At 48.8% G+C, this 27,169-nt stretch overlaps 1 protein-coding gene across 5 annotated transcripts; it reads right to left on the reverse strand.

The window, feature by feature from the left end:
• Positions 1-26,295, reverse strand: SLC44A2 (solute carrier family 44 member 2). 5 transcript variants are annotated; one of them, XM_016431953.2, is made up of 22 exons: positions 26,138-26,295; positions 11,866-11,914; positions 11,477-11,550; positions 10,301-10,385; positions 10,017-10,101; positions 9,720-9,842; positions 8,204-8,264; positions 8,008-8,131; positions 7,637-7,720; positions 7,238-7,350; positions 6,745-6,876; positions 6,072-6,171; positions 5,856-5,948; positions 5,569-5,656; positions 5,194-5,456; positions 4,817-4,911; positions 4,561-4,664; positions 4,168-4,241; positions 3,966-4,036; positions 3,620-3,708; positions 2,549-2,633; positions 1-1,563 (listed from the first exon to the last, which is right to left on the reverse strand). In XM_016431953.2, exons 1-22 carry the CDS (start codon positions 26,172-26,174, stop codon positions 1,457-1,459), a joined length of 2,136 nt encoding a protein of 711 aa, XP_016287439.1. In that variant the 5' UTR covers positions 26,175-26,295; the 3' UTR covers positions 1-1,456. The 5 variants fall into 5 exon arrangements, with proteins under 5 accessions (XP_016287439.1, XP_007488613.1, XP_007488614.1 ...); XM_007488551.3 differs by having other exon boundaries at positions 1-2,036; XM_007488552.3 differs by lacking the exon at positions 26,138-26,295 and adding an exon at positions 23,348-24,105 and having other exon boundaries at positions 1-2,036.
• Positions 26,296-27,169: the final 874 nt, after the last annotated feature.

Raw genomic sequence — 27,169 nt, forward strand, 5'->3', positions numbered from 1 at the left:
TTCCTGGTACAAATAGGCACTTTTATTAATGGTTGGAATGCAGTTAGACAGAGGGAAGAGGGAATCTGGGGGACACAGAGTTGGGGGGGGGGGGGTGGAAGACAGTCGTCTCAGAGCAGGCACAGGATGTGGGAGGCCCCAAGGTGGGGAAATACTCCCTCTTTGGGAAAATGAAATAAAGCTTACTAGGTGGGAATAAGATTTCAGGACATAAAAACAGTAAGCTCAAGAAAGCCTATGTTGAGATAAGCAAGTCAAACAAAGCAATCTGATTAGCTGAGCCTGGCCCTAGGGCCCAGGGAGAGAGAGACAGTTCATTTACCCAGTACTACCTCTCTGTTCCCTTTCCTTGTCAGCCTTCCTCCTTTCAAATGAAGAGTATGCCCTTGGGATCCCAGCCATACCAATAATGAGGGAGGAGAGCCTTCTCAGTCCTTCCATCAGGTTTCCATTAAAAGGCTATTAGTTTTCAAAGTCCTCCCCAGTCCAACATTTCTAAGCCTGCCTCACTCCATGAGGCCCTTGCCTCCCTGCACCCTTCCCCCTCTCCTTTTCCCTGGGAGAGAAAGATGAAAACAAAGGGCCTCTGGCCCCATATTCACTATCTCCCCTACTAACCAACTTGAATCATGCCAAAAGCAGATATACAGGTACAAAAGGGAGGGAAGATAGCTCTCACCTGTCTCACACATACAAACACACAAACACATACATACCCCACTTGACAGGTCCAGTCATTCCCCACACCCAACCCTGGCCTATGAGCCTGAGAACAGGAATAGATATGCAAAATTCAAGAGATTTTTTTTTTATCCCCCACAAGTATGAAATGGGTCAGAAAAATAGACCGTTTTCAGGTAAGGACATTGACCAGAGGAGTAGGTTAAAAAAAAAAGTCATCTTTAAAGCAGCAGAATAAGTTAATAACATTCCCCTTCACTCTTGCAAACTGGCCTTTGGAACCAGGTGGATCTCAGGACTGAAATCTAGTAGGCTCAGCCTCCTCACCCTCAAGGTGAAAGAGAAAGAGCCGGGCCTTCAGCCAAAAGGGACAAGAAGAAAACCTTCTTGATCAGGGAACCAAGAGAAGAGTGAGGAGAACATCTCCCTTCTTGGAGATCTCTGGGCACAAGAGTAACATCCCCCCAGAAGTGACCCACTGAGGATGTGACTGCCAAGTCTCCTAGATGGAAATGAGTCCACTAAAGAAGGGGCCCAACGTTGGGGGGGAGGTGGATTTGGTAGACTGGCTGCCTGACCCTAAGAGTGTAAACCATTAGTGCAGAAGAGAGGCCCCTTTGTCAAACAGACCAGGGGAGGATGGGTGGGGTTCAGGCTCCATCTTGGGAGTTGGCAGAGGTTAATGGGGGGCAGAGGCCCTCAGAGGACCATGGCATGTACTGACCCTAATGTAAACCACCCTCTCTCCCCTTCTCCATTGCAGCCAGGAGAAGGCCTATGCTTCAGCTAGCTTCTTGTTGGTCTTGTTTAAGAGCTTCTTCAGGTTGGAAGACATGAAGTATGGCCGCTCCACGGAGCCATCATTCCGCTCCAGGTCCTCCACTGCAGAGAGAGGGCCCAGGAGAGGGGGGTCCATGAGAGGGCACAGATCTTAGGGGACGGGACGGGACGGGACGGGGGGGGGGGGCAGGCATTGGCTGGCGGATAAGGACATGAGGGTCAAGGAGCAGGCCAGAGGCCTAGGGGTTGACAGTTCACCCTAGACACAAACAAACCAGCCTTCTTCCTGGCCCCTAACCATGGAGGCTTCAGGTTTTTGTGCCCTCACCCCACCACATCCTGAGTGAAAAAAGTAGCCTTGGGCCCTCGCCTGGTTCCCAGCCTGCAAACACATATCGCTGGCACCCCATGGGTCGGGAGGGGGCCCAGAACACCCCCACACCCAAGAACACCCTATTCCTCCTGTGGTTCACTCTTCCCGGCCTCAGCATTCCCCTTCAGCAGGATGTCTCTCAGCTCAGGGGACATGAAGTATGGACGCTCGGGGGAGCCATCGTTACGCTCCAGGTCCTCACCTGAGCTCCCCCCCACCCCCAGGAGTCGGGGGGCAGGGCAAGGAGGGGAACAGGCAGGGAGAGGAAGACAAGGGGACATGGGGAGCCAGGCAGCAGAGGAGCAGAGAAGGGTCAGGGACACGGGAGAGAGAGAAAAGAAAGACGGAGAAACCAGTTAGTGGCAGCTACAGATCCCCAACCAAGGCCAGAAACACCAAGCACTCAGTCCCCTCAGGGTGGCCACCCCAAAAAAGGAGTTGGGCAGGTCAAGGAGAAGATGGTCATAACTGCAACATGGAGTAGAGGGGCACAGGGGAGCAGCAGCAGCAACGGAGCAGGGAGTGAGTGTGAATTAGGGGAGAAGGAAGCAGGATGGGAAGGTGGGGAACAGAGGGGTCAGAGCCCCTGGGGGAAGCTGGGGTCTAGTCCTTGTGCATTCCCTCATGGAGGGAAACAAAAGCCTTAGGAGAGGGAGAGGCTGGGGCAGCATGATCCTATGGGAGAGTCATCTCCCAGGTCCCCTGGGTACTCACAGAAACAGAGGAACAGAGTGTCCACACACATTCCATAAACACTGAAGAAGCCATGAGCAATCAAGTAAGAGCCGATGATCACCGTCTGTCAAGGGAGAAGACAGCCCTTATCACTGTCCCTGCCTCAGTCTAGATATGCCCAGTCCTTGACCCCCTTTAAAGCTATCTTCCCACCTCCACCCTGCACAGGCTACCAGATTCAGCTCCCAAAAATATACTTTCCTCTAGTCAGCCCCCTCCCCACTAATCTTCAATGACTCTTCATTCCTAAAGGCTCACAGCCAGACTCCTCAGCCTGACACAAAGCGAAGGTCCTCTAGCCTGAGCCCAGTCTACCTTCATAGCCTTAGTGCTTATGGTTCCTTGCTTGCTTCCTAATTGAAGAGAATGATAATGAGCTCTTGGAAGCCAAGACCTCCAAATTCAAGTCCTGCTTCTGGCTCCTGCTAGCTGTGTGATTCTGGGCAAGTCAATTAACCTAACCTTGCTCTAGGCAACTCTCTAAGAATCTCTAAGTGGCAAGAAGGTGTAGATCTGCACTGGTAGAGGGAGTTTCCTTTCCTGGGAACTCCCTATACCACTGGTCCAGTCCCAAGTCTCTATTCTGTTCCTAAAGGAAACTCTCAAGCTCAAGTCCCCACCTTCTCTAGGATCCTGACAAGTTAAGTCAATGCTGTCTCCCAGCTCTAGAATATACTAACAATTGGAAACTGCCAACACCTTCGTGGTCCATGGTCTACCTCCCTATCTTTTAGCTCCCCACAAAGGCAGGGGCCATGGTCTTTGTGGCTTGGTGCTCAATCCCATCCTCAGCACAGTGCTATATAGCTGAACATCTTTAGAGGTCCCCTGACTACCTATATGTCAATATTAATCAATGCTTTTTACTCATTGACCACTCATGTGACTAGACAGTTCCTTTCGCTTCTCCTGTGCTTCAGTGTGTTCAAATTGTAAAATGGTTGGGTTGGCTGGCTGACCACTAAGCTCCCTCCTAGTTCTCAATCTAGGATTCCCTAGGATCTCACTAGTCACATGTGGGCCCTTGTTCAGGCCCTTGAAAATCCATACCAGAATGGGAATCCAGTAGTAATTAAGGGGGGGTGCTGTGTCCTGCACAATCTTAATTCGGTGGGTGAAGAAGAAGAATGCCAGAATTCCTGGAGAATTAAGGAAATTGGGGGTGGGAGGGATGAGGAACTAGTTAGGAGAATGAATTCAGAAGTAGCCCTTCCAAAATACCCATTTACCCTACTCCCAGGCTCCTGAGATCCAGAGTTAAGCCAGGCTTTATTGAGGCCAGAAGAGCCACTCTAACCCCATTGCCCATTCACACTTTCCTTGTGGAAGGAGAATCAAAGACAGAGACGGGTGAGGATCTCCCCTGAAGACTTTGGGAAGGATGAGCATGACTTACCAACACTACCCACAACCAGAAGCTTCCCCAAGAGGAAAAGGAAATCGGTGACCTTGTCCAAGACAGCTACCCTGGGTGCAGGAGAGATAGAAAAAGTGAATATAGGAGAAAATGGAATACAAGGAATGGGGGTACTAGAGAGCCAGAAAAGGAAGACATGAGGGAGGGGGAGGAAGAAGGAAAAGGAGGAGTAGGCTCTCACCTAATAATGTTCCGCATGAGCAAGAAGAAGGCATTCTTGGCAGACGTGCAGAAGTTGGTACCATAGATAGCAATCTGTGTGTATATGGGTATATAGTCAGGAGCAGGAGGGCCTCAGGCCAAGAACAGACCCATATATCCTCAAAGAAGCTCCTCATGTTTTCCAGTTGATGTAGATGAAGGGGAAAATAGCTGGGAGGGGTGTGGGATGGGAAAGGAAATACCAAGTTCATGGTTGAGTAGGTTACTCAGGGTACTACAGAGTAGCTGGGAGGACTCCTTGAGGAAGATGAAGGTCTATTGCTTAGGGGAATGAAGCTAAATAACCAGATCATTCAGGGGAATGGTGGGGAAGGAGCTAGTGAGGGAGACCAGGGCTTCCTAGTGCCCTCACCATAATATAGGCATTCCTATTGAGGAATTTGAGGAATTTCTCCAGGCACCAGAAGCAACACTTGAGACAGGTCATGAGGAACTTGGCAAACCTGTTCTCTGCAGCTGTCAGGGAGGGAAATCAAAAGGCATGATGAGAGAAGCGGCCCCTACCACTTCCTGACTATTCCCCTTACCCTACCCCATGGGCGACCAGCTGCCAGGCTGGGCCTCACTCACTTCCTCAATTCCCCCAACCAGCCTCAAAGACCCCTCACCTTTGAGCCGCTGGTCCAGGTACTCGAGTATCACTCGGATTACCTGCACGATGGCAAGTAGGAGGGAACCAAATGCCAGGGAACCCGTATGGTACCTGAGCAAAGAACAAGTGATGTATGAGTATTCCCTGTTCTGATAGGAAAGGGAAGTAGGTAAGTGACCCTTTCTCTTCAAAGTGGGCTTTGACTTTCCCCTCTACAAACTGGACACAACTTGGGAGCAGACAGGATTAGGGTTGAGAGGAAATAAGGGAGAGTCTGTATTGCCAGGGTTCCCCCTGCCTCAGTTTTCCCCACAATACCAATCCCAATCTGGTTCTCTTCCCCATTCCCAGGAGGTGCCCAAGGTCCTGGTCCCAATCCCAACCCTTGCAGACCTGAGTGCCCGGCCAAAGGAAGAGAAGAGAGGAAAGGCAGGAAGGTCATCTGGCTTGTTTATGGCCCAATAGTAGGATGCAAAGGCTCCAGCCAATGTAACCTGGCCCAAAGCTAGTGCAAAGTTTGCTAGCCAGAAGAACATGAAGACATTGTAGATCTGCAGGCCAAGCAGAGCCCGATGATAGCCAGTCTCTCCACCGTAGAAGGCAAACTGGCATCGAGCATCAGGGCACAACTTTGTCACATTGGAAGTTTGGAAAGTCTGCAGAGAGATGGGAAGGAGGCTATGATTGATGTGGGGAAAGGAGAAGTGTTGCAGATGACTCCCTGGAGGACTGTCCCCCACCCCCAACCCCAGTCTGCTGGCCTCTCACCTCAGGATTACAGGTCTGTCCAACGGCCGAACAGGGCGCTGTGTTGTTGAACACCTTGTAGACAGCCTCATTGGACGTGGACAGGAAGCTAAGTGCTCCATAAAGGCTCTTAACTCCAGGCATGGTCAGGGAAACCCCTACCCATCCCTGGGGATCACAGACCCCAGAGCCCTTCACCACCAAGGTCGCAAGGAAAAGGGAGGGAAGTTGGGGCTGACCAGGGGCTAGGGAAAATGGACAGCTGGACAGCTGGGTGAGGGGAGGTCAGGGAGGTAGCAGGTGGATACACGGCAGTGCTGGCCCAGTAGGCGATGCAGAGGCACAGGAGGAAAAAGGTAAACAGTGGGTACAGCAGGGAGGTCATGACGTAGCCCACAGCCCTGGGGAAGCAGAGAGAAGGGGGTTACAGTTAGAGCCCATCCCCCAGGCCCCAACTGCCTCATCCCCAGCCTCTAGCTCCTCTCCCCACCCCAGATCTGCTCCCCCAACCTGCCCTTTGTCACCTGCTGGCCTCCTTGATGAGAGCAATGGCAATGAGGATACGCTTTCTCAGGAAGATGAGCAAGAGGATTATGATGAGCTCCAGCACACACAGGATGATCACTGTTAGGAGAGGAAGGAGGGTAAGCCAGCCCACCAGCAAATGAGGAAGGGACTGGAAAGGGCCTCAGATCATCTAGAGGGAATCCAACTCCCTCTTCTTCACTTTACAGATGGGATAGAGGCCCAGAAGACAAAGGACTTGCCCAGGGTCATAAATCCAGAAAGTAAGCAAGAGCAGCCAGTTTCTATAGCACAGAGCAATCTTGCCTGAACTCTGCTAATGGGGCTAAAGTGATGTAATGGATAGGGCACAGGGCCTGGAGCCAAAAGGCATGAATTCAAATCCAGTCTCAGGCACTTACTAGCAATGTAACCCTGGGCCAGTGACTTTTCATCCATCTGTTTGCCTCAGTTTCCTCAACTGTAAAATGTTGATAGAAACAGCACCAAACTACCAAGGTATAGTATTTCATATGAGACAATAATTTATAAAGTACTTAATACAACACAGGCATTAAAATGTTTGACCCTTTTCCCTAAAAGCAAAGCTCATTAGCAGATCTGGGGTAAGGGTGGACCCAGTATCAGGACTGAGTGGCTGGGAAGCCAAAGAACGGGGATCTGTGCACTCACTGAAGGCCAGCCAGGTTTGCCTTAGATGTAGATATACCCGAAAGTCAGTCTGGAAGCCCAGATCCACAATGGAGACATCAGAACCCGCTTCACCTCGGAGTCGGGCATACTCCATGTAACAGTGAAAGATCCCTGGGGGGAAGACAAGATAGGAAAGTGATTCTGAGTCTGTGGGCTCAGGCTCAAGATATAATTTAAACTAGGGATAGATACCTCCCAAGGAGTATAAAAGGGCCAGCTGAAAAGTATTTGGGAGTTCCCAGGAAGAGTATCACAGAGAATATTTTAGGGGAGAGTCAGGAGCCGGGAGAGATTAAAGGTCTCAAAGAATTTAAGAAGCTTCATAGGAATCAGAGCCCAGAAGGGGGAAATGGAGAGGATGCGGTGGGGGTGTCTCAGAGAGTCCCTAGGGAAATCAGGAGGGGCCTCTGGAATTTTCAGAATTCTCTAGGAAATGTGGGTTAGGGGTGCTGCCAGGGTCCTGGCTCCTCACCATAGCCCAGCACCAAGATGACCATGACTATCATAATCCAGATCATAATCCCAGCCAGGAATCGAAGAAGGATGATGAAGATGAGGCTCAGAGCCATAGCAATCACCAGGCCACTAAGGGGAATGGGGGAGAATGGGAGCAGGAAAAGGAGGAAGTTGGACTACCACTCTCCTTCCCAGGCACTCTACCTGCACCAACTCCATCCCTTCCCCAACCAAAACTACAGAGACAGCCATCAAGATCCAGGCTCAAATCCCAGGTTTGGACCTTTTCCCTCCAAAAGAATGAGGCAGAGGAACAAAAAGAAAAGCCAGAGACACCAGGTCCTTCCTCCCCATGTCACTCCCCAAGGGCTCCCTACAGGGACACAATATCGGCAGCCTTGGGGCCCAGACTCACATGAGAATCCAATACCAGGACACAGTGTAATCCTCAAACACACGCATAGCCAACTGCCTTGCCTCCAGCACCACATTGGCCTTCCTAGGAGGCAGGGTTTGGAGAAGGGTGGTCTCAGCAGAGCCTAGGCTCTCCAGCTTCCCCCCCAAAACATCCTAGGGTGGGGGAGGTAGACAAGGGGAGAGTGAATCTGATCTGATCTAAGGGGATCTCTATCTATCTACCTCTCCTCCCTCTCTATCTCTCCCTCCTTCCTCTTTTGTTTCTTCTCCCTCCCCTCCCTCTCCCTCTCTCTGGAGACAAAGAGGAGAAACTGAGTCCTAGGGACGGGAAAAAGAAGGTTCCAGAAGCCCAGGGCACCCTCTCCTCACTTGGCTCCCTCCACCAGCTCGGATACATTTCTCTTCTGGCCCCAACCATCTTCGAATGTAGTCTCATTGCCCACAGTGATGATGCCTTTATGGGTCTCCACTGCTGGGAGGCATCGACGAGCCACTGTTGGAGATGGTAAGGGGTCAGAGTCTACTCAGAGACACAGCCCCGCCCTCCCCCAGTTCCAAAACTCACGAGGTTTGCTAGGTGTGAGGTCGGCAGGGCAGTCTCCATCCCTAAGAACCTCTGTTTTACTCTAGGTAGGGAGGAGAGAGAAAAGGGGGGGGGGGGGGGAGGTCAGGTTGCAGGTACTATGTCACAGAATAACAACATTTAAAGCTGAAATACACCTTGGTGGTCATTTGGAGGGCACGTGATGTAGCAGAGCAGAGAGAACACACCAGATCTCTCAGTTCTTCACACCTGAGGTTCATATTCTGGCCTCACTACTTTGTGTAAGCCTAAGCTAATCACTGACCTCTCTGACCTTCAGGTTCCTCATCTATAAAATTAAGATGACATGGGCAGCTAGGTGGTACAGTGATACAGTGGTACAGCCAGGCATGGGGTCAGGAAGACCTGAATTCAAATCCAGCCTCAGACACTTCCTAGCTGTGTTTTTTACCCTGGGCAAGTCACTTAACCCCGTTGGCCTCAATTACCTCATCTGTAAAATGAGCTGAAGAAGGAAATGGCAAACCAGTCTAGCATCTTTTCCAAGAAAACCCCAAATGGAGTCAGGAAGAGTCAGACATGATTGAAATGACTCAATAACAGTAACAACAAAATGAGGATGAGGGGCAAAATGGATCAGCCTGTACTGGCTTTGTGACCCTCAGCTCCTGTTGGCAAACATGCACAGCTGCTCTCCTCTCCACCTCTCCAGAAGACATTTCTCATATGCCCAGCAACCCAATGGGAGTGCTTGCTTCCTCCCCTGGGTCAAGGGTAAGGAGGTGGCTCACCCACTGTGTGAGGGTTGCAGTTTGGGCCCTTGGTTAGCCAGCACTGCCCAAGGCTAATCACTTTAGGTCTGTGCAACCAACATTCAAGAATAGAAATTGCAGAAGTACATTCACAGAAGAGTTTCCCCATAGTTTCCTGACACTAAGGAAATCACAAGGTCTAGAGACACACAAAAATGAGAATAATGTTGATATCACCTCCATCCTAGGGTAAGGGTGAGGAAAAATCCTTGGGAACTCTAAAAGCACTCACTATGCAGATACAGGCTTATTCATATTTATTTAGTCTGACTCCTCCCTTCCCCACCCAGCTGAATTGTGCTGATAAGGATCTTAGGCCCACAGAACAGAATGGAAGTGGATTCCCACAGGTCACAAGGAAGTTTCCATTCAGAGCTAGAAGGAGCCTTAGAGGACATCTAGTCCAAACCCTTCATTAAAAATATATACATAAATAAAAATTTTCAACAAAAAAAATGGATGAGGTACAAGACTAGCCCAAGGTCACACAAGCACTAAAAGTTAAGGGTAGGATTTAAATTCAGAGCTGGTGTTCTTTTCACTATTAGTAAATAACAGACTCAGGACTCCAATCTTCCAATCTGGGAACTCTTTCTAAGGTATTTTACCTCTCATGGTCAGAGGCCTTTTATGCCCACCCAACCAGTTTAGACCCTCACTCTTGACCCCTGGGCAGTGAAGCTACTTTCCAGGTAGGTTCTGGTAGGTCCCTCGGCCCCACATACCTTCCTGGCTTTACTCTGGTCAAAGTCGGGAACACAGAAGTTTTTATAATAGTCCAGGTCCTTGGAGTTGTCAGAGGCTTGTAAATAGGTAAGATATCTAGAGGGACATTTCTCCACGCAGATCTGGAAGGAAGAGAATTCTTGCTTAGCCTGGTCTAGGCTTTTCCTCCAGATACCATGGCCACCGCCCACAGAATTGGCTCTAGATCTTGCCCTACCTCCCATCAGAAGCAGGACAGGAGAGGAGAGGGGGCCTGAGTCTGGGGACTAAAGCTGGAGTTTCTTTGGGTCAGTTACCTGCGTGGTTGGGCACTGAAACTCGAGCAGCACCAAGGGACTAGCACACTTCAGGATATTGAAGTAAAACAAGAAAGGCTTGTTCCTGGAAGGTAATGCAAGGAATGGGGGAGGGTATCAGTGCCAGTGCCTGTCCTGTGCACAGGACCCAGACCTCCCCCCCAGACTAAAATACTGGCTGGAATAGCCTAGGAGCCAAGGATAGGGGAAATGGGGAGCTAGGATAGGGGAAATGGGGAGCTAGGATGGGGTGGGGGTGAGAGGGGAGGCTGGGAAAGACCTACTCATTAGGTGTCCCCTTCTGCCCACAGAACTGGCCACGGCTGTCTGTAGGATAAATCACCTTTCGGGGGTCTCCGTGGGTCCAAGCTGGAGAGAAGTCAAAGCAATTGAGTTTGATAAACCCTACCCTTCCCAGCTGCCCCACCACCGCCACCAAGGTCCCCAAAGGCTGAGTGCTATGGAAAGATCACTGGCATTCAAAGTCAGGAGACCTGGTATGTGACCTTTATACACCAAAAGGGAGAGGTGGTGGTGAGGAACAACTCAAAAAACATGGGATAAATGCCTTACTCTCTCTGAATCTGTTTCCCAAAAGGACAGAATCAAAGAAATTTAAGCTAGAGGACATTTAAGATTACACAGCCCAACCTCCAACCCCCTCAATTTTATACTTGAGCTGAAGAAGGGCTGCCCAAGATCACATTATTGATAAGCAGTAGCAGAAACAAAATTAAATCTAAGGTCCTCTGTCTGGAAACCAGTGCTCTTACCAGCCTCCATGCCAGCCTGCCTGCCTCTCTCCCTCCCTCATTTCAGGATGGATGTGAAGATAAGTGCACCTCAAAGCACTTTAGCAATATGGATTCTCTCATCTTATTCTTCTTCCTCCCATCACAAACACACTCTCTCTCTCTCATCCACCAAACTGTCCTTAGTTGTTCCCAGGCTTCATTGTGTCTGTGTATTCCACAGGTGACATCATATCTAGAGCATCCTCCTCCTCTGCTCTGCCTCCAGAAATCCTTCCTGTAATCTTCTATGAAATCTTCCTCCATCACTTCAGCTAAGTCTCACAGCACTCTCACTGGGCCTCCCCTTTTCCCTCTAGCACACACAATAGACACACACACACTCACACACTCCCCTATTAAGACTGGAGGTGACTTCACTCTCCACTCCAGTCTCTTCCCTTTCTTTGCACAACACAGTGCCTGACCCAGAGTAGGCACCTCAAAAATGCCGACCGACTGATATATGCCTGTATCTTTAAACTGAAATATACTGAGAATTGTTCACCTTGGTATCCCCAGCACTGAGATGGGGGATTGGAAAGCACACAGTAGGTGCTTAAACATCTGTTGAATCATATAGTTGGAGTAATCATTTTTACCCCTCAGTAAAATATCAAATACACAAAATTGCAGAATCATGCCCTGGATTGTGGAATCCTCACGTACCTATAATGCCCACAGCCACATACCCCACAATGGCTATGAATAGGGCCACACAGCAGATAACATCGGTGCAGCCCCTGAAAAGGAAAAAAAGGTCAGGCCCAGATAACCTTGTGATTGCTCCCCCACCAAAAATAAATAAATAAATAAAATAAGGGGGCAGGGAAGAGACAAAAGGGCTATGAAACAGAGCATAGCATGCTGGAGGGACCAAGGGGATGAAAAAGGAATAGATTCTATGAAAAGAGCCCAGTAGGACCCAAGGGAACTAGAGTATTGGGAAATTAGCATGGGAAAAGAGGCTGGAAGGAAGGTGGATTGAGAACCAGAGAGGAGTTAAGCAGCAGGGAGCTGGGGCTCCTTCCTCCCTCCCCCATCAGCCCCAATCTCACCTGTTGTAAATGGGGCCCTTGAATGTTGGGTCATATTTCTGAGGCGTTCCTGAGAAACAAACCCCAAGGCCCAGTCAGGGAAACCAGCATCCTCAGCCCTGGCCCAGTTCTGGTGCCGAGTGACCCAGAATCGGAAGGACTAGCCAAAAATTCCTAACAGTAACCTAATGATGTCCCCCTCTCCAAGGTTTTCCTCAAATTTCCCACCAAGGAGGTTGCTGGGGTTATTCCTGGAGCAATCGGGAGAAGAACTATGCGGGGAGGTGGGTACTGGGGGGGGGGCCTGGCTACAAACACCGGGAGGCCAAAACCTAAAGACAAGGTTCATCTGCCTCCCACACTCAAATCTCTCCGGCAGGGCCAACAAACAACCTTAGGGATTCAAAGGCCATTAATTACTGGCATTATCGTAATTAGCATAATTCCCCCACACACAGAGCTTGGCAAGTCAAGGTGGGGGAAGGGCGTGCAGCCCGGGAGAGGAGCGAGGGAGCAGGGCTGAATCTGGAACCAGAGCAATTTCGAGCCCCTACCCACCATCCAGTGGCTGCTGGCCCCTCTGCCCAGATTGGCCTTGTAAGGAGCACTTACAAGATGTGCTTAGCTGTGCTTCTGAGTGGAGGGAAAGGGATGGGAAGAGGCAGTGACCAAGGCGAGGCAAGCGCTCTAACAGTAAGCAGCATCACCCGCCCACGCGCCTTGGCCCCAGTGCTGGCTCCCGTAGCATTTGGGGATCCCGAGGGATCAGGCAAAGAGAATGAGGCTGGGCTTAAGTAGAGGGGCTCACACGCCCAGGAGCAGCTTCAGGACCTCCCCCCTACACAGACCCGCGGGCATTGCAGGTGGAAGGGGTGCAGGATGAGGAGGGGGATCAGAGCAGTTCGGAGATTAGCGCACCCCGCGGCACATTCCGTCCCGCATTCCGGGACCCAGAGGCGCTGGAGAGCACTTGGGGATATTTGTGGAAGCCCAGTCAGCTGCCTTGCGGGCAGGGGCAGGGGACGCGGGTGGAGAGAGCCAAGGGGCTGCCCACCTACCATGCTGGCCGTAGTAGTGCTGCCGGTCGCCCCCCATCCTTGCTCTGCCTCTGGTCCAAGGCCCCTTCCAGGGTCCCCGGGCCCTGGCCGGTCAGCTGGGCGGAGGTGGCCCAATGAGAGACTCTACCCGAAGGATCCGACCGGTCAAACCGGTCCCGATCAGCGACTGCCTTCAATCACCCCCGCCCCGCCGTGCTCCACTCAGCTGCTGGTGCCCCCACCCCGTAAACTCCCCTGGGAGGCAGCGGCGGCCCAGTGCAAAGGGGCGGGTGGGGCCGGGGCGAGGCCGAGCTGAGAGGGGCCTCTCCGGGGCGGGGCCAGGGGGCGGGGGCGGGGCGGGGGAGCAATGGGGGCAGCTGCTCCTGCCACTTACGGAGAGATCCGCGGGGGCGGGAGGCCGCCGCGGAGAAGGTCAGCGTTAGAAAGGCCTTTTAGGGATCATCCAGCTCAACCCAGTCATTTCATTTGTGGGGAAACTGAGGCTCCGAGAGGGGAAAGAGACTTGCGCAATGTCATATCTCGCGACCAGGCGAGAAAATCACAGTCTAAGGTCCATTCCAACTCTTAACTTCCCCACAAGGTGGGAGGGAAGGGACACTTTGGCTTCTCATGTGAGAAGCTCAGCAACCACCACCCATTCCCCCACCTCTGGCCTTGTCGGATCCCTAAATTCCTCCTTCACTCCCACGGGAAGCCTAGGGGCCGTCCGAGCTTCCCCTGCGCCTCAACTAGGTAAAATAATCCCAGCTGGACCTGAATGTGTCCGTTCCAGGAAAAAGTGAAGGCGGAGACAAGACCAGGGAAAGTACTTTGTAAACCAATAAGGGTGGGGCGTGTGTAAAATGAGGTGCTGGGGCTCTCCTACTCTTTCTTCTCCAAGCACAAGGAGTCACTCCGCCAGACTGCCTTCAAACTCACTCCATCTTTTTCCCGGCCTCTAAGGCAGTAGTTTCTAAACCTAGATCTTTCCGCCTCTGTTCTAATAAAATTGAAGGACTCCAGGCTATTACGTCCGGACCTCTGGAACGTTTTTTTGTAAATTAAGAAACTGGGGCCAAGATTCCCACTTCATCTTCTCTCTACCTGACTTCAACCCCTCTTCAAACCATCCCGCACTGATTTCTGACTAGGGAATCGGTTCCTCTCTACTCAAAGATCCCCTGAGTGCCTACAGGTTAAAATTCAAATTCCTCAGCCTGGTATTCAAGAACTCAGATCTGGCCCCTCCAGCTAGTCCAACCTTATCTCCCACTCAAGCACACCTTCTCACCCAAAAATCAACACTTAAGTAAATCTACATTTAAGAAAAACTTTCCAACTCTGTGCCCCACCCAAAAAAAGACCCTCTTTGCACTAAAATCTTAGCTACATCTCTCCTTTACCTCTGAAACATCCCTTTCCATCCTTTTTCTCCTTTTTTTAAACCCTTACCTTCTGTCTTAGCATCAATTCTAAGTCACTCTACCCCCTTCCCTTATTCATTTCTAAAGCCCAATTCAGGAGGCAGCTAGGTGGCTCAGTGGATAGAGAGCCAGACCTAGAGATGGGAGATACTGGGTTCAAATTTGATCTCAGATACTTCCTAGCTGTGTGAGGCTAGGCAAGTCACTTGACCCTTGTTGCCTAGTTACTTAGCCCTAACCACTCTTCAGCCCTGGAAACAATATACTATATTGATTCCAAGATGAGGCAAGGGTTTCAAAAATAAAAATAAAGCTCAATTCAGAGGCTACCAACTCCAGGAAGCCTTCACAGATCCTTCCCATATTGTAGAGAGCCCTCCTTACTCTCTGCTTCCCTCTATTTATTTGCCTTTTTAACCCTTCCATGTGCTTGCCCCATTCTACCTTATACAGCAGCATAACTGTTGTATAAGTGTATCTTAACTTCTCATCTTTCTTCTCCCTTACTACATACAGTAAGCATTTGATAAATGGTGGCAGAACTGAACAGAAGGTGAACTATAGCACCATAAATTTAGAGCCAGAGGGGGTGAGAGGTGAGCTAGTTCAACTCCCCTCATTTTTACAGAGGAGGAAACTGAGGTTGAATGATTTGCCCAATGTCACAGAGTAAGTAGCAGAATTTGAACCTAAGCCCTGGGACTGCAATCCTTTCTTTTTCTATAGCTCTGTGCTGCCAAAAAGACCAACCACAAAGAGAAACAGAACAGTGAAGTAGGAGCCCTGCTCCTCTTGGCATCAGAAGACTCATTCTGACCCTTACAAGGTATGTGATGACCCTGGGCAGATCATATGTTATTTGTGTGACTCTAGGTCTGGGCAGAGATGACTATTGAGAGATGGGTGGGGCAAGGAGTCACAGATGATGCTGGCACCAGATCTGGATCAGAGACCTAAATTCAAGTCAAGGTTCTGCAACTTTGCTTCAGTTTCCTAATGTGTAAAAAATAAGGGGGATGGGCTCAATGGTCCCTATTGATCCCATAAGGTCTGTTCAGCCCAGAGCAGAGGGCCTGTTTGCCTAGACAGCAACACCAGAGGGCTGTATGGGCTATCTGCATGTCCTATCTAAAGGGAAGGGAAATCATGGACAGCCCTGAGTGTGGGCAGAGGTCACACCCTTCTTGTGACAGACCAGTAACAGCTGCTTGGTCAGTGGGAGCTGAACCGAAGTAACTGAGCAGATCCCTGAAGGGAGATCTTTGGTGACCCAGTTCCTTGCAGAAAACCACCCTACTAAGTAAATCAATGTCCATGATGATGGGCTTTCCCGATTCAAAAATCCCCTCTGAATGGCTTATTTGCAGATACTACATGAGAAGATATGATATCTTCTGGTCCCCTCTTTAAAGCTAAAAGGGACCTTCATTCAGTCCTTTTTTTTTTTAACCTTACCTTCTTTGCCTTGGAATCAATACTGTGTATTGGTTTCAGGGTAGAAGAGCTAGGCAATGGGGGTCAAGTAACTTGCCCAAGGTCACATAACTAGGAAGTTTCTGAGGTCAGTTTGAACCCAGGACCTCCTGTCTCTAGGCTTGGCTCTCTACTCTATCCACCGAACCACTTAACTTCCCCAATCTTCTCATTTTACTGAGGAAACTGAGGCAAAAAGAGAGAATGGGACTCAAGATCACAAGGGCCAAGTTTTCAAGTCTAAATCCAATGTTGTTCACCATCTGGGTTTTCATCCTTGTTTTAGGAAATCTTTTTTTTCTTTAACCCTTACCTTTTGCCTAGGAATCAATATTGTGTATTGGTTCCCAGGCAGAAGAGTGGTAAGAACTAGGCAATGGGGGTCAAGTGACTTACCCAGGGTCACATGGATAGGAAGTATCTGAGGTCACATTTGAACCCAGGACCTCCCATTTCTAGGCCTGGCTCTGAATCCACTGAGCCACCAATCCAGCTGCCCCCATGAAATCACTTTTTAGGAGATGAGTTTCCCAATAGCTACCACAGAATGGATAGAGATAGAAAGGTGGTAGGGGACTCTAAGTTTGTGCCTGGGCCAGGGTGTGATGTGCCAGACCTTATTCTCCCTGTTAAATATTTCTACTCTAAATAAGAACTCTTTTTCCATTCTCTCCTTCAGCACCAAAGCCTAGCACATAGTAGACACTTAATAAATGTTGATTGATTGATTGATTTTTGAGTAGGAGAAAGGAAATAGGAAGGTCCACTGCTCAGGGACCCTGAGGGACTTCAATGGAACTAGCTCAGCCTCAAGGAGAAATTGAGCTTCTTTCCAATAGACTGTCTTAGGCAGGGATTTTCCATTTGTGTGTGTATATCCCTAGGCTCAAAGTCAGAACCAAGAACCTATCAGTGAATAGGTGTGGGGACTGGATCTAGGATCTCATCAGTACAGGGAACTCCTGGAATGAGAAGTTAAGTGATTTGCCAAGGGTCACACAGCCAATATTATACAGAGATCTGGCTTTGAGGAAGGCTCTCCATCCACTGGACAACCAAGTAAAGGAGTGGATGGAGAGCTAGGCCTAGAGTCAAGAAGACTCATCATCCAGAGTTCAAATCCCATCTCAAACACTTCCCTAGCAGTGTGATCCTGGGCAAGTCACTTATCTCAGTTGGTCTGTTTCCTTATCTGGAGAAGGAAATGGCAAACCACTCCCAGTATCTTTACCAAGAAAAATCAAATAGAGTCACAAAGTGTTGGAGACTGAGAAAATGACCCCTTTCCCAAATTTACTGCATTTAAAAATTTTTTGTGTTAAACTATAGTTTAAAAAAATCCATACCTCCTGTCTTAGAATTAATATTAAGGGGGGGGGGGGGGCAGCTGGGTAGCTCAGTGGATTGAGAGCCAAGCCTAAAGACAGGAGGTCCTGGGTTCAAATATGACCTCAAACACTTCCTAGCTTGTGATCCTGGGCAAGTCACTTAACATCCATTGCCTAACCTTACCACTCTCCTGCCTTGAAGGCAGAAGGTATGAGTTTAAAAGAAAAAAAAAAGAATCAATATTAAGCATCAGTTCTACCTGTCCACAAAGAAAACCAGCTGCCCTCCCAATTATATACTAATCTGGTTTTGGCTGCTGGGGAAGTGTAGCAGGCCAAGTTTTGACACCTCTACTCTACATCATTCCCCCTCACTCTTGGTATTTAGCAGGCACTTAATAAAAGCTTGTTGACCGACTTGAGTTCCAGTTAGAGTCCCTGCACCAAATAGAGAGAGGGTGGTGCTTTCGGATACAAAGAGGCCTCTGAGGGAGGAGAGGGGTAGGAGGAGAGGATGACTTGCCTAAAGCCACACAGTGAATTAACAGGGCTGGGAGGAATGAATTAAGAAGTCCTAACTACCAGCCCCTCTCCACCACACAAGCACAGTGTCCTGCTGAGCTAGCTAGGATTGCTTTAAGCTGGGGGTAAGTTAAGGAGTGAGGGAAAGACCTGGGGCTCACTGGGTCCACCAGCTGGCATCATAAGGATCTCTTGGGCTGTGGGCAGCAGGACAAAAGGGCTCTGTGGCTGGGCCAGTAGTGGGGGAAGAGAAGTGCAACGAAGGCCATGGCTGTGGGTCCTGGTGGCTAGCAGGCAAGGTACAAATAGAAATATTGTGATTCACCCCAAAATAGCTTCCCTGAGGTTTCTCTAAATAGTCAGTTTACAGTCTTGTGGGTGGCCCCTCACCCTAAGGGTAGTGTCCATTGAGGTCAGGAGTCCAGCCCTACTGGAGCCCAAGGTATCCCAATAAATCCACTTCATTGTTCACCCTCAAAGACCTGGTCCTACTGAGTTCTGGAACTTGACCCCAAAGGAAGACCTGAAGAGAGACATTATTAACCAAAGGCTTGAAGAGCAACAGTTGGTATATTCCTGTAGGAGGGCCTAATAAAGCCCACACCATCTCCTACTCAAATAAGGGTCTCAACTTTCTACTTAATCTGGAAAATAAAGGCAATTGGCCTGGAACTCCATTCTCTTCCCTATTTTACATCTCAGACCCCTAGATATAATTCTCCATTAGCTTCTCCAATTACAAAGGTTCAAGGATTTGTAAACTTTGTTGTTATTGTGGACCCCAAGGGCCATCTAGTGAAGCCTGGGGACCTCCCTCCACCTTTCTCAGAATGTTTTCAGATGCATAGAATTAGAAAGGAAACCAATTTGACAGATAACACTAATTTTTGTGAAGAAAAATTAGTTTAGAGGCCCACTTCATCTAAAGTGGGAGTGGTTGAAGTGACCTTTCTCTCCAGCTCTTACCCTAGATCCCATCCTTCCTAGCTCATCTCCTCTCATCCTCCCTGGCAGTTTACTTTGGCAATTAATTTTCAATCTCTCCATTTGAGCTCCTTCCTTGCTGTCTACAAATATGCCTGTTTTGGCCATCTTTAAGAAAGATTTCATCAGATGGCACTATCCTTTAGGTATCATCCCAGATCTTTCCCACCCCACCACCCCTTTTTTTTAAACCCTTACCTTCCATCTTGGAGTCAATATTGTGTATTGGTTCCAAGGCAGAAGAGTGGTGAGGACTAGGCAATGGGAGTCTAGTGACTTGCCCAGGATCACACAGCTGGGAAGTGTCTGAGGCCATATTTGAACCCAGGAACTCCTGTCTCTAAGTCTGGCTCTCAATCCACTGAGCCACCCAGCTGCCCCCAATCCTTTCCCTTTGAATGAAAACTAGAAACCTCTACTGGCACTCACTTTTCAATTTAGTTTTTCAATCTCATCACTACAATTCCAGGTGACCATCTTCTCAGTCTTTGTCCTTCTCAGCTTCTTTGCAGCTTTTGACACATATTGACTTTTCCCCTACCACTCTCTTTTTCCATAGGGTTTTGTCACACTGTCCTCTTGGATCTTCTACCTGTTTGGCCAACCCTTCTATTTCTTTTGCTGGGTCATCTTCATCCATGTATGACCCTCTCTGTGTGGATATACCCTTGGGCTCTCTCTGGCCAGGGCCCTCTTCTCCCTTATACCTCTCTGTTTAGCTCCATTCCCACAGAATCAACTGCTAACTGGACATTTCCAGCTGGGATTTCTTGAGCCCTGTCCTCGACTCAACATTTCTAAAACAGAACTCATGTTATCTTCCCCAAAATCTTCCCTTCTTCCTAGCTTCCCTGATTTTCTCTGGCTGGATCAAACAGCCAGGACCCTAGTTTAGGTTCCTTATTACCTCTCATCCCACTCCCTAGAGAAAAAAAGGAAGAACTCCCTACTGGCATATAAGGTCTTTTACCACTGAGGCTCCTATCTAGGCTTGTTTCTTAACTTTTGGTCACTTAGCTTTTTGTCGTTCAGTCATGTCTGACTCACTGACTCCATTTGAGGTTTTCCAGGCTAGGGTACTGGAGTGGTTTGTCATTTCCTTCTGTAGTCCATTTTACAGATGAGGAAACTGAGGTAAACAGGATTAAGTGAATTGCCCATTAGATATTGTTAGTAAGTGTCTGAGACTGGATTTGAACTCAAATTCTCCAGGCTCCAAGGCCAGCACTCTATCTACAGAAGCACTGAGCTGCTCTCTATCTAGCTCCTGCCCAGCCTCATCTCTTATCTACTTCACTTCAAATACCCCTTCATCTATCTAAAACTATCAGCAAGCGTTGTCAGTAATGGGGATAAACTAGAATCCTTCCTAATAAGTTCAGGGGTGAAGCAAAAAAAGCCTATTATCATAATGAGGGAGGCCTGAGCAGGAGACTGCCTGGCCATGGAAGTTCAGAACATCCGTAAGCAGACATAAACATATCAAGGTCCCAATAGCAGTATGCACCAGATAAGAACTTAGGGGCCAGGCAGACCCCCGGCAGAAAACATAAACATGTCAAGGTTCCAACAATAGTATGTACCAGATAAGGGCTTAAGGGCCATACACGCTGGTGGGTAGTAGGGATATAAACCTCTGGATTCACAGGCTACAGGGGGAACTCTGCTGAGTCCCCTGGTACGTACCAGACTAATAAACGACCCTTTGCCTGATTGCACTCTCTATTGGTCTTCTGTGGTGGTGGATAAAAACCTGGACCCTAACAATCACTACTATTTAATATTATACTAGAAACACTAACTGTAACAGAGCACAAAAGGAAATTGAAGGCATCAGAACAGGCAATGTTACAAAACTATCTTTTTTTTTTTAACCCTTACTTTCCATCCTAGAATCAATACTGTGTTTTGGTTCCAAGGCAGAAGAGTGGTAAGAGATAGGAAATGGAAGTTAAGTGACTCACCCAGGGTCAAACAGCTAGGAAGTGTCTGAGGCCAGATTTGAACCCAGGACCTCCCATCTCTAACCCTGGCTTTCTATCCACTGAACCACCCAGTTGCCCCTAAACTGATCCTTCTTTTTACAGGACATGATGGCGTATATACACTGAGAGCCCCAAAGAAGCAACCAAAAAACTAATAGAAACAATTAACAACTTTAGCAAAGTTGTAGGATACAATGGCTCCCTCAGCCTCCAGCTTCTTCCCCTCTCCAGTGGACCTTCCAAATCATCTCCAAAGTGATTTCCCTAAAGCCTAGATAAGTCTGGCCCCATCACTGCTTCTGTTCACAAGAAGCTTCAGCGGCTAGCTCCCTCTCATGTCTAGGACAAAATACAAACTCCTTGTTCTGGTATTTAAATCCCTAACTGCAGACTCTCCTCCTCTGGGTACTTGGACCCCTACACCAAGAGCCAAACTTGCTATTCCTCACATACTACATATATATTCCATTTCCTCTTTACTTAACTTTGCCCATGCTGTGCCCCCCAGCCTGGAACACACTCTCTCCTCCCTTCCACTTCATAAAATCCCCTACCTCCCTTCCAGGTTCATTTCAAGCACTGCTTCCCACAGGCAGTTTACCCTGTGAGTATCCTCTCCTCTTCCAAGAATTACTTTGTATATATTTCTCTGTATACATGTTGTTTCACTTCCTCCCCAAGGAGAAAGGAAGTTTCTTGACAGTAAATAATTCTTTTGCTTTTGTCTTTGTAGGAGACCAGGTGGAACTTTAATCAACAATTGTGGAATGGATATTTGTGTGACATAATTGATTTGTGCCTACTGTCCCCACCTCAGAGAACAACTATACCTCAAAGGGAGATGAGGCCATAACAAGATAGCTACCAATCAGTCAGACTTGAACATGGTCATTAAGATGGGAAAGGCAGAGGATGGGGAGACTTTTACCTATAATTTTCCCCCTTAGTGATCTTGTCCACTCCACCACATGGCTTCAATTATCAAGAACTATGTGTGGCCTCAGACAATTTCTAGCTGTGTGACCCTCAGCAAGTCACTTAACCCCCATTGCCTGGCCCTTACCACTCTTTTGCCTTGGAGCCAATACACAAATAAAAGAACTATGTGGATTCCCAAATTTATTACCTACATTGCCAACCTCTCCCTAAATTCCAGCTGCCCGAGTGGCAGGTGTGGAAAACAGAATTTGTCATCATCACCCCTAAACCTGCCCCTCCCAACAGCTTTTCCATTTTGGTTGTTGGCACTGCCATCTAGGTTTGAAACCTCCAAGAAAATAATAGCTAACATTTATAGAGCACCTACTATGTGCCAGGCCCTTTACAAATATTTGATCTTTACAACAACCCTGTGAGACAGGTTCTAGCTTTTTTTTTTCCCCAACCCCAGTTTACAGAAACAACCAGAGCAACTTGCCCAAGATCTCACATTAAGTTTGGGTCTGAAGCCAGATTTGAACTTGGGTCTTCCCGACTCCAAGTCCAGAACTCTATCCACTGCAGGGCTGCCTTCTGACTCTATAATGTCCCTCACCCCTACACATCCAATCAGTTGCCCATAGGTCTTATTTTCAAAATATCTGGTTTCAGACCCCCTCATACACACTGCTAAAATTACCAACAGTCCTTTAGTTCCTAGGTATCAAAGTGGATAGAATGTCAGGCCATAAATCAGGAAGACTAACTTGTGTGACCCTGAGCAAATTATTTAACTAACCCCCTTTGCCTCAGTTTCCTCATCTGTAAAATGAGATGGAGAAGGAAATGGGAAACCATTCCAGGGTCTCTGCCAAGAAAACCCCAAATGGAGACACAAAGAGTCAGGAAGGACTAAACAACCTCTTGGCCCTAATTATTCTAATAGCCTCCTAACTAGTCTCTTGGTTTCCAGTCCATTCTCTATCTAATCCATCCTTTGGGATACCTGAATAATCTTCCTAAAGCACTGCTCTAATAATGGGTTTTTTCCTCTATTTGAAAACAAGCAGTGACCGCCCCCCACATACACACACACACACACACACACACACACTCTCTCTCTCTCTCTCTCTCCCCCCCCATGGGTTTTTTCCTCTATATGAAAACAAGCAGTGATCCCCCTACACACACACACACACACACACACACACACACACACACACACACAGACAGACACACAGACACACACACACACAGACACACACACACACACACACACACAAACTGCCCACAGAATGAAATAAAATCTCCTGACTTGGCATTTCAAGTTTGTCTTCCATAATTTAGCTCAAACTTCCATACCCAGCTTTATCTCCTCCTACTCCCTTGGCATATTGTGCCCTAGGTTCCCTCTTCCTTCTCCCTCCTCTACTGCCTCTCCCTTTCTTTAGGCATCTTTAATCTTTTCCCCCTCCTCAAATGGCTCCAACAAACATGCTCATGTCTCTTCCATATCCCCCAAAAGCCTTCTTCCCCATCTAAACTATCAGCCAACCATCTTCCTTCCTCTCCCCTTCACTGCCAAACTTCTGGAAAAACTGGTCTAGGCTGAACATCTCTATTTCCTTGACATTCACAGTCTCCAAAATGCCTTCCACTCTCTACTAAAATCACATTCAAAGGTCACCAATAATGTTGTAATGATTGAATTCAGTGGCCATTCTTCAGCCTCAGTCTTTCTGGATCTCTCTACAGCATTTGACACTGGTAAGCCCTGACTCCTTTAGTTATTTTCCTCCCTAGACAGAGAACTCTCCCGATTCTCCTCTTACCTTTCTTAGCATGTTTCCTTGGTCTCCTCATCTTCCCAACACCCTTCAAGTGGGTGTTCCCCAGACTCCGCCTTCTTTTTTTTATCTCTAGGCTCCCTGAGTGATCTCATTCACTCCCACAGCTTCAATCATCTCCAAGCTGATGCAGCCCAAATCCTATTCTCCCACCCAGATCTCTCTTCAGAGCTCTAGACCAATATTTCCCAAGTGCCTAAGGGAAAGAAAACTCCCCTAAATACCTAGCCCCGCCTCAAACTCAACAAGTCCAAATTTTGTGGCTTAGTCATTTTTCAGTAGAGTCCCAGTCCAAAACCAAGCCATATTGCTGCTAAGATCAAGTTTGGTCCAGATCTCAGGTCAGAAGACCTAGATTCAAATTCTGGTACCTACACTCACTAGTTGCATGATTCTGGGCAAAACACTGATGACTCTGTACCTCATTTTCTTCATCTGTAAACATGAAGATGAGAAGCAATTTGTAGTGGATAGAGAGGAACATCTGGGTTCCAAACCTGCCTTTGACACATACTGGCTGAATGACTCCTGGGTTAATCATCTAACCCAGAAGTGTCCCTGACAATTTTCTAAGGGCACAGTAGATACTGAACTCACATGTCCCAATCAAAATAAAAACACCAGCTATTTTCTACTTTACTATATTTGTCAGTGACAAGAATAGTCCAGCCTTATATTTCCAAACCTTAGGGTACATTTTGACATTTCCCTCTACCTCCCCTCTTAAATTCAGTTACCAAGCCCTGTCAAGTCCACCCTTGCAATACCTCTGCCAGGAAATGTCCTTCCTACCCTGCTTCTCCTACTAAATTATCAGCCATCCTTTAAAACTGAGCTCAAATGCTACCTCTTCGATAAAGCCTTCTCTGATCTCACCTCCACCCTTTTACATTCTTAGACATCACCATTATGATATTGTAGCATATAACAAGGTTCTTGTAGTTTTATTCTGACTACCCTGCCTTTCCTTGAAGCCAGGGACCATATCGTACATTTCAAGAGTGGGAATGTAATGTTCGGTAAATAAAAGATACCTTCGAAATGTCTTTTCAATGAGCAAGCACCAAACATTTATTAAGTACCTACTGTGTATTGGGCACAGTAAAGTGCTAGGGATATAAATTCAAAAGTGGGGAAATCCTTGCCTTCCAGTTACTTACAGGGGGCAGAATAGGAAAAAAAGAGAACAGAGTAGGGAGAGACATTAGCCTGGACACCCTCCTCAGCAGATCAGTTAGAAGACACAATGCCAGTCTCTAGCCAGCAGTTTCCAGACTTAGGGAGAAAAAGGAGGAGAGCAAGGGGTGTGGCCAGAGATTCCTCCCCAGTCTCAGGCTCTTTAGGAACCAGGCCAGGTGCCCAACCCCTTCTAGAGGGAGCCTAATTTCTCCCCCGATTGGAAGGACAGATATCATCCATCTCCCCCACCCCCAGGGTTCCCTCACCTCACAAGGGCTGCTAATTCCAGTAGCCTCTCCCCTAAATTCTCTAGGCCCAGGTCTTAACCCCTCCCAGATCAGTCCTTCTGGTTTTCAGCGATATCCCCAGGCTGGTTTCCGCAGTCACACACCAACCTCCCTGCGGGCACAGCTGCTTCCCAGTCCCACCACCAACCCTCCCCCACCCATACTCAGTCTCAATCATTCCCAAACTCAGGACCCCTCCCTTCCTCTTCCCAGCCTAGGACTGGATGCCCGGAGAAAGGGAGCTGAAGCCTATTTGGGCCCTGGGGAACCTCGATGCTAAAAATACAACAGCTACTGGGGCTTTTGCTTTTGGGCTCCGTGAGAACTACAGGAAGGCCAATCGGGCAGCGTGGGGATGGGGGGGGGGGGGGTGTGAAAGAGGCACAAATAGCTAGACTGAGAGTCTACGAGCAGACGCAGACACCCCTCCCCCAAGCCACTAGTAACATCCTGCCCAACCTCCGCATCCACTGACACGGCCAGCACTCCCCCCCAACAGTCCCCTCCCCCTCTCAGGTCCGGAAACCGAGCTTAAGGCTCCAGCATACAAACGACAGAGGAAGGTTCCCAGGGGAGTCTGTGTTTGGGGGCAGGGTTCCGAGGGCCACGGCCCTCCTGGCCTCGCTTTCACAGGCTCTTCTGCCTCCAGATGCCATCTGCTGCTTCCTCGCTTTTTCCCCTCCACCTTCCCCGTCCCCGGGTCTTTAGAGCCCGGCCTCCAGAGCTAGAAGTTTACCAATTGTTTCCAGTCTTAAACCAGCTCCGCCCCCCCCCCCATCTCCAGTTTCCCAGCGTTGGATGGAGACTCCGGGGACCCGAAGCAGCCACCGCCTAGTTCTGGGGCCTTGAAGAGGTCCTTTGTCTCCTCCATCGCCTCAGTTTCCCTCTCTACGCCAAGGGGAAATGACAAACATCAGCTGACAGGCTCCCGAGGCACTAGGGTTCAGGATGCCAATCCCCCACCCCACCCCCCGCCCCGCTCCAAGACGCAAGATAAGCGCAGGGTCCCAGCTCCCTGCTGCTGGGCAGCTTCCAAGCCGCACAGATAACGGGCCCCTTTCCTCCGCAGAGCATGCGCCTTCATAGACTGGAATTGGGGATCCGGGTGTCTCGGCAAACCTGCCCCGGAACCCCCGGGCTGTACACGTGTCTCCGAGAACTGGTCAGGAGCATACCTAGCACTCCGGACCCCTCTCCGCTGCCCCACCCCCATCCCTGGCTCAGGATGCCTCCGAGCGACAGTCCTGTCTCCCCTCTACTCGGGTATAACAAGGGCTGCCCCGGCCGAGAATGGAGGACTGGATCTTACCGTAGGGTCCTTCAGACTCCTTTCGGCCATCCTCCATGGTGGAGGAGGCTAGGGGCGTAAAGATCGCAGGCTGCCCTAGCCCTAGCTGGCTGGAACAAGAGGTGGCGGGAGTCTAAGTGATGCTACCCGCCCCCTACGGCCCCTCCAATGAGACCGGGGAGCGGGCGGGGGCGGGGGAGGAGCCCTGGACCGATTGGGGCCCATCCCTAATTTACAATTTCGGAGGAAGAAGGGGTTTAACCATCACCTGGTTGTAGGATCTCTGAAAGCCCTCACTGGATCGGACTTTACCTAGCTTCACCAAATAGGGCAATTTCAGAGATGGAAGGGACCTTGATATGCTCACTCATATCTGAAAAAGAATCCCCACTACCATCTGCGTCCAACTTCATCATTTAACAGATAGGAAAAATGAGGCCCAGGCAAGAGAGGTTTCTTCTCCACATTCTTGATCTGGACAGGTCACTTCACACTTGGAGTTTCCTTTCTAAAGTTCTAAACCCACAGTTTAGGAGGAACCTCGATGACGTTCTGAGACTGAAGATCTGGAAACCAAAGGATAGACGGAAGCAACCAGTGGGGTGTCTGTCATTCAACAGCAGGCCAAAGGGCATGCAATTTCTTTTGAGAAGTTGAAAAGGGAGTCCATTTGTGCTGCTTCTTCCCAAAGACCACCAGTGGTAGTGATAAGCGAAAATGGCAAGAGAGGCAGTTTAGAACAGCTCCTAGCACATAGTAAGTATTTAATAAATGCATATAGAGGGGCGGCTAGGTGGCTCAATAGCTGAGAGCCAAGCCTGGAAATTGGAGTCCTGGATTTAAATCTGGTCTCAGACCCTTCCTAGCTATGTGACCCTGGGCAAGTCACTTAACCCCAATTGCCTGGCCCTTACTGCTCTTCTGCTGAAGAACAGATGATTATAACACAGAAGATAAAAGTTTAAATTAATAATAACAACAATAATAAGTGCTTATTGACCAACTGACTGAGGTTCACCATGATTTGAGGTCCTCCAGATTTGCTGGGGAATA

The sequence above is a fragment of the Monodelphis domestica genome, chromosome 3, assembly GCF_027887165.1.
Source record: "Monodelphis domestica isolate mMonDom1 chromosome 3, mMonDom1.pri, whole genome shotgun sequence".
In the NCBI taxonomy this organism is placed as follows: Eukaryota; Metazoa; Chordata; class Mammalia; order Didelphimorphia; family Didelphidae; genus Monodelphis; species Monodelphis domestica.

Excerpts from the sequence above, each read along its gene's own strand:
- SLC44A2 (XM_007488551.3), bottom strand. The coding sequence starts at position 26,174 with ATGGAGGATGGCCGAAAGGAGTCTGAAGGACCCTACG. Across the intron at positions 11,551-11,865 it reads AAGGGCCCCATTTACAACAG|GGGCTGCACCGATGTTATCT; the intron begins GTGAGATTGGGG and ends TTTCCTTTTCAG. Across the intron at positions 8,265-9,719 it reads ACCAGAGTAAAGCCAGGAAG|AGTAAAACAGAGGTTCTTAG; the intron begins GTATGTGGGGCC and ends CTCCCTACCTAG.